Source organism: Aegilops tauschii, chromosome 1, assembly GCF_002575655.3.
Source record: "Aegilops tauschii subsp. strangulata cultivar AL8/78 chromosome 1, Aet v6.0, whole genome shotgun sequence".
NCBI classification, from domain to species: Eukaryota; Viridiplantae; Streptophyta; class Magnoliopsida; order Poales; family Poaceae; genus Aegilops; species Aegilops tauschii.
This window is the reverse complement of record NC_053035.3, coordinates 21,534,407-21,541,448: the sequence shown is the minus strand read 5'-3', so window position 1 is coordinate 21,541,448 and position 7,042 is coordinate 21,534,407. Positions and strand designations below refer to the sequence as shown.

Genomic DNA, 7,042 nt, shown 5'->3' with positions numbered 1-7,042 from the left:
TAAATCGGGTGGTCGAGCAAGTTTCAACTACTAAAGCTAGATAGAAACAACGATAAATTTAGCAGGTTTCAAACTAAAACTTAAACCCTAAACCCTAATCCCTAAAGCCCTAAGCCCTAAGCACAGAACCCTAAAACTCTAAGAAGCATATAAAAATTGGTAACACATGAGGAAACTTGGCAAAAAAAAAGTTATGATTATCAAGTTTCATTATTTAAGTTGTCGAAATGTATTCAAAATTGATCTTGTTCGAAAATGCACCTCGCGAGGAACACAAATATGCAAACGAAATTTAATTTTGATTTTCGGTTCAAAACATATAGTAACTTAAAATTAGAAGAAGAAATGAAGAAAAAATATGGGAGATGGGATGGATGGCACATGCGACTCTCTCACAACCGCATGCATACATGCATGGGGCCTCCAAAATTTATTAATGGCTAAGCCATGCAGATAAAGAAGATAAGCATGCATACATGCGGATCTCCAACCAAATGGACGACTGAGACATGCACGGAACCTCATGGTGCATGGAGAATCTCTTTTCTCACGGCAACGTGTATTGGAACCAATACCGGTTCGGACTCCTACCCATGTGCACGTCCATGCACAACCATGGATTTCACTATACCCGGTGCTATATACTCCCTCCGTTCCTAAATATTTGTCTTTGTAGAGATTTCAAATGAACTACCACATACGAATGTATATAGACATATTTTAAAGTATAGATTCACTCATTTTGCTCTGTATGTAGTCACTTGTTGAAATCTCTAGAAAGACAAATATTTAGGAACGGAGGGAGTATAAGACATCAGGGACACCCGTAGAATGCGGGGTCCTCTTTTTAGCCTTGTTTTAACCATTACACCATGTAAAGATTTTGGCGCTTGTTTTTTATGTCTACACCAAAACTCTCGAAGTAACACCCCCCCCCCCCCCCCAATCCTCCCCGCACGTTTAATCTGTCAAGGTGCCGAGATGCAGATTGAGAAACTAGATGTTGCATGCACTACTGCTGATGATGGTACCAATGTTGCAAGACATGACTGTGCTCCCGAGAGCCCCTCGGCATTTACCAGCTAAAAGCAGAACCCCGCGCGCACGAGAGAGAGAGAGAGAGAGAGAGAGAGAGAGAGAGAGAGAGAGAGAGAGAGAGAGAGAGAGAGAGAGAGAGAGAGAGAGAGAGAGAACTCCAAGTCTCATGCGATGACCTATGCATTTATGCTACTTCATGCAATTATGTTCATTCTTATACTTTAGTACACCTTTTGAGTTTATTGGCAACATGTGTTTATCCTTGGATTGCATATTAGTGGAGAGCATATCTAAATAAATGTATTCTCTATGCACATCAACTAGATCCATGTGACATAGAGAAGTTTCTCATGTACCGAAATATTGTGCATTTGCATTTCAAAAGAAATTTTTAATAATATACAAATATAAGCGCAACTCTCGTATATCGCATGTTTCTCAAAACCTCGTACTCATATTTTATATCATATGCAAAGCTTTGATTTATGTTCTCATTAGGACATCTCCAACGGCAACCCGCAAAAATCCTCCCACATCCGCCCGCAAACAGGGGGAACTGGTCCGCGGACATTGATGCGGGAGGCAGCCATCAAACCGTAGCCGCATATAGTTTGACAACAACTTAAACAAACCGGACAAAATTCGTTCTAACAAGCCTGAATTTCATATAAACACGGCCGGATTTCATACAAATATACCGGATTTCATATAAACATCATGGATTTCATTACAAATACATCAAAGCGGTGCTAGGCGGACTCTGAAGTATAATTAATACCTACTCTAAATGATCGCCGGGGTCCTGTCCACGTGTCCGGCCATCAACCTCCAGAACTGAAGCTTCACCGTCTCCAGTTCCGCCTCGGCACTCTCCAGCTCCTCCTCCATAACCTCTGCCTCCGGAGCCCCGGGAACTGAAGTTGTCCTCCTCCACGTTGCCGCCAAGCGACTAATCGGCCGAAGATGCTCATCCCACCAAGCTTGGCGTCGACGGGAGGGGAGGAGTGGTGGCCTTCCTTCGACACGAGCGGCGACGACCTACCATGCACTACTCTTTCTCGCTGCCGGCGGCGCCCGCGGACGTGCCGGTTCTTCGTGGTTGGGGCGCGGCCTCCTCGTCGTCGGTGTCACCGAACAACGCATCGCCCACCTTGTCGTCGCACTCCTTGCCGACAACCACCACCTCTGCCACCCGCTGTCGGTACCGCCAGCGGGCGAGGCGGATCTCGCGGGCGGACCGGTAGGACTCGAGCAGCGCCTCCTGCTCCGCCAGGTCCGCGTCTAGCACGACCGCCCTTCTAGAGGCGATCTGCTCCTCCGCCTGCAGATGCTCCTGGAGGAGGTTGTGGTTGTAGTTGTCTTCGGTCTGCGCCTGCCGGAACTGGTCCTCCCGCACCATGTCCATATAATGGGCACGGGCCTCATCGATGGTCATGGTGCACTGCACCGGCGAGGGTGCAGCGGAGAATGAGGGTGCCACGGAGGAAGAGGAGGGTGGCACTGGCTTATCGTCGGAGGCGTCCTTCGGCTGCCTACTAGCCTGCTAGTCGGCAGCAATGGCGGCCATGGCCTTCTTCTGCTCCGACGTCAGCCCGTCCCAAAGAGCTTTGGTTGCGGAGGGATCCTTGGCGGGGAGTGGTGGAGAGAGGGATGATGTGGCTCTGGTCGGGGCACCGGGGCAGCGGTTTATATAGCCCCGGTGGGCAGTAGACGGACGGACGGGTGGCGCCGAAGGAGACACCTTGGCCACCGCGTGCCGTCAATGCAGGCGGCAAACGGACGCACGGGCGGCGTCGTGTCGTTTGAACATGCGGCAGTTGCCTGCACTGGGTAGCGGCGCGGGCTGCGCTTTCTCGGCCGGCGCGCCGCTTCAATGCCGGCGCCAGTGAGCGGACGTGTCCCCTCTGTCCGTGCATGAATGCGAGTGTTGACGCTCTCGAACGACGCTGACCAAAAATGCATGGGAGCCGGCGACGGCGATTGCGGGATGGAGGGATGGCAGCGGTGCAGTGAAGGTGCGCTACAATCAGGGAAGAGGTTGGCAGGCGGCGAGCTTGGGAGGTGGGGGGGGCACCTCATGCAGGCGGAGAGGTTGAGGTGGAGGAGAGCTAGGGTTATGCGTGGGCCGCTCTTATAACGGGAAGACAAAGGGGGTGTGGCGCAAAAAATATAATTAACTAAGTTGAGTGTTTTATATCAGGCACTCGGCTTACGTGTTTGGTATTTTCTAAAAAAAAGGCATATGTAAGCCGAGTATGACGATAGAGGGCACTCGGTTTATAGAGATAGTCGTTACAGAGCCGTTAAGTGCGGTGGGGATAGCCATGTGGCAGGTGCTTTCCGAGCCTCGTATGTAAGGCAAGTGTTTTTCCCATAATATGTCAGAGTTCTTTTTTGTAAGTCGTGCGTTTTTTTTTTGGGTTATGCTCGTCTTAAGCCTAAGCTTTTTTAGAGGGTCATGTGGTTACTGTGTTTTTTTAGCGGCTACTACTCGATTTACACAAGAAATCTTAAAAAGAAAGCAAATAGGGAGCTTAGATCCAAGCAGACACAGAAAGTGAGTGTCTGTCCTATTCGGGCAACTTAACATTAACAAATCCATGAACAGAAAATTGGGTAGTATTACTTGGGTGCCCGCCACAGCAAGGCGACGACCTAACTTTGCTGTCACGATCGATCGATTGATGGATCCCCGTTGAATGGTTGTCTCCACATCACATCCAGAAAAGCGTTGACCAGTAATGCGCTGTGTTAGTGTGTCACCACCGACGCGGAGACCGACCCGGTCCTAATCACCGGCCTTCTCCAACACTAGCTTAGTCAAAGGATTGTTCTTAATTTCACTGCTAAACAATGGCTTAATTATGCGACGATACGTTTTGGGTTAAGCACATGGCCAATATAACTTAGTTTTGTTGGTGGTATGACCTAGCTAAGTCGTGTACGGCTAATCTTAAGGGATCTAGTGAGTTCGATCAGTCGTTTGCTTGCAGTTTAAGAGATGACCCAGCTCCATCGATTTCCGAGTGATTAATTAACATGCATGGATCAATCGTAAGCAAGTGAGCATGCATGCCTAAGTGGCAGGCTTAATTAGTTGAGCAGCTAATTAACACCACGTACTACTGTACCACCCAACAAGAGAATAATAATCCACATCCATGGACCAGTCCGCACGATCTAGAAGTTGACAGGATCAAGCAGTGCCGCCACACATGCACACAGTCTCCAACCATTAAAACACAAGAGACATGGATGCATCTTCTCGTCCATTATGGCTGCGCATAGAGCCATCAGCCATGGACCAAGCACCCATCACTCACTGCCCGCTCTATAAGAAACGAACCTATGCATGCAAACAAATCACTAGTAGCAGCTATAGCCACACACATCACATCAAAGCGTAGGCACGCAATGGCGTCCTCCTCCTCGTCTCCGCTGCTCATGTTGCTGCTGCTGCCGCTCCTGCTCGCCATGGCGCGCCCGTGCTCCGCCGTCGACGCCATCGGCACCTACTGCGCCAAGAACGGCACCAGCGCGGAGACGCAGGCCAGCATCGACCAGGTCCTCGCGGCGCTCGTCCCGCGCGCCTCGGCCGCCTACTACGCCACGGCCACCGCCGGCCGCTCCTCGTCCGCGGTCTGGGGCCTCGCGCAGTGCCGCGGCGACGTGCCGCGCCAGGACTGCTCGCTCTGCCTCGCCGCCGCGGCCAAGGAGGTCGCGTCGTCCTGCCGCGGCAGCTCCGACGGCCGGGTCTTCTACGACTACTGCCTGCTCCGGTACTCCACCTCCAACTTCGTCGGCCTCGCGGACACGGGCTACACGCTCATCCTCCTCAACACCCAGAACGCCACCGGCGTCGACCTGGCCGCGTTCGACCGGGCGCAGGGGAAACTCATGTCCCGCGTCGCCTCCGAGGCCGGCGACGCCGCCAACAAGGGGCTTGCGACGGACACGACGAGGCTCGGCAGCGAGGGCGGCGGAGCCAAGACGACCATCTACGGGCTCGGCTGGTGCACCAGGGACATCACGGCGGCGGACTGCGGGCTTTGCGTGGCGCAGGCGGTGGCGGAGCTGCCCAACTACTGCCGGTACCGGCGTGGGTGCCGCGTCATCTACAGCAGCTGCATGGCGCGCTACGAGGTGTACCCCTTCTTCTTCCCCCTCGACGGCGCCGACGAGTCGGCCGACGAGCTCGGACAGTGCGACAAGATCGTCTTGAACTACCCGTGATGGGTGGAGTACAGCTACGTAGTCAACTACGGTGCTAGTATCTACTGTACGTAGCACTCTAGCTCGTTGTGCGTACCTGGTGGTGGCGAATCCATTTGTAGTGTATGGCTAGCTCGTAGCTAGCCTAGAATCCAAGCAGGGTCAAAATAATTTTCGTTAAGTGCAAAATAATAAGCGAAAAACTAGCCTTGTGTTCCTCGCACATGTTTGCTTGTGAAAATACATTTCGTGCAACAACCTATCCTTGTGTGATTTCCATATTTGCAAAACTACTACCCACGAAAGTTAATTAATTTCATACTGCCTGTGGTGACTTCGTCAATCATAAATCATAAGATGCTATGCCGGTTAAGTCACTCGAAGGTGCACATAAGGGTAGTGTGTGCGTGCATGCATTTATAGAAGTCAGTGTATGCTTGTGTATGTGAGCGAATTCGATTATACTATGTGCAAAAATAATTAATTAAGTAATTCTTTTGAAAACAGTTCATTGCAATTTTGAGTAATCAACCACCTTGCTCCTTACATATGTGTTATGGCTAGTTTTTTCTTAAATCTCAGCCGACTAAACTTTAACAACGTCATCTCTATTGCATCTAACCTAAGTAAAGTGTGAGTGGTCGGTGAGGAGAAGTTCAGTACGATCGCTAGCCGTTAGATCCATTTTGTTTTGAGGTTCACATGGATGCTACTCCCTTCGTTCCCAAATATAAGTCTTTTTAGAGGTTTCAACAAGTAACTACATACGGAGCAAAATGAATGAATCTACACACAAAAATATGTCTATATACTCCTACATCCGTATGTTGTAGTCCATTTAAATATTTAAAAAGACTTATATTTAGGAACGGAGGAAGCAGTTTTTCTTTCCGAGAATCCGCATGCAGGGTAGTCGGGGGGCCTCGCACCCAGCATGTGGGTTGGGGCCGGGGAGTGGGGAGGACCCCGTGCCAGCGCTACTGGGTCGGCCCAATAGGGCAGCAAAGCTAGCCTACACCAATTCTCTGTATTTCTATTTTAAGATGATTTTTTATTTCGATTGGTTTCCTATCAAAAATATATTCTATGTTTCTAGAAGTGTTTGACAATTCCTAAGAGTTTCAAATTTTTTTAGAAATTTTTTGCGAACTTCAAAGACGTTCATGAATTTAAAAACCGCTCTCAAATTTTAAAAAATGTTGATAAAATTGAAGACTGTTTTGCCGGATTTAAAATTGTTTGTGAAATCAAAAAATGTTCTATGATTTGAAAATAATCCCAAATTTCAAAAACAAATCGAGTTTATAAAGTTTCATGTAGTCTCAAAACAATTTTGCCAAATTCAAAAACAAAAATTCACGATTTTTAAAATTCTGGATTTCCAAAATTATGTCCCAATTTTAAAAAAAAATCAATAATTATAAAATGTAACAAGCGAATAAATGATTAAAAACAAAAAAAATAACCTGGAAAGGCAAACTGAAAATAAAAAACCAAAAACTAATCCAAGAAAATTCTGTAATCTTCCAAAACCGGCATGAGAAGGCACATAACGGCTTACTGAGCTAGCCCATTATCATGCGGGTGCGTGTTCGGTCGACGAGGCTCTGCCCTTATTGGGCGCGAGAGATATGTGTCGCTGACTGCGATATGTATCCTCGTCTCGCCAATCTTGGTGCATGCCCGCGTTAGTGGGCTAGCCGATTAGAGCGATTTTAGGAAGGTTCTATAGAACGTTAGCGACCTGCTTTACATTCTGTTGTGCGGGTTTATCTTTTTCTGTGTTTTCTGT

The 7,042-nt window shown here is 48.7% G+C and overlaps 1 protein-coding gene across 1 annotated transcript; it reads left to right on the top strand.

Annotated features, from left to right (window-relative positions):
- Positions 1 to 4,309: 4,309 nt before the first annotated feature.
- Positions 4,310 to 5,510, top strand: LOC109752873 (cysteine-rich repeat secretory protein 55). Its single transcript, XM_020311784.4, has one exon. It carries the CDS (start codon positions 4,387 to 4,389, stop codon positions 5,269 to 5,271), a length of 885 nt encoding a protein of 294 aa, XP_020167373.1. The 5' UTR covers positions 4,310 to 4,386; the 3' UTR covers positions 5,272 to 5,510.
- The last annotated feature ends 1,532 nt before the right edge of the window (positions 5,511 to 7,042 follow it).

Excerpts from the sequence above, each read along its gene's own strand:
- LOC109752873 (XM_020311784.4), top strand. The coding sequence starts at position 4,387 with ATGCATGCAAACAAATCACTAGTAGCAGCTATAGCCACACACATCACA.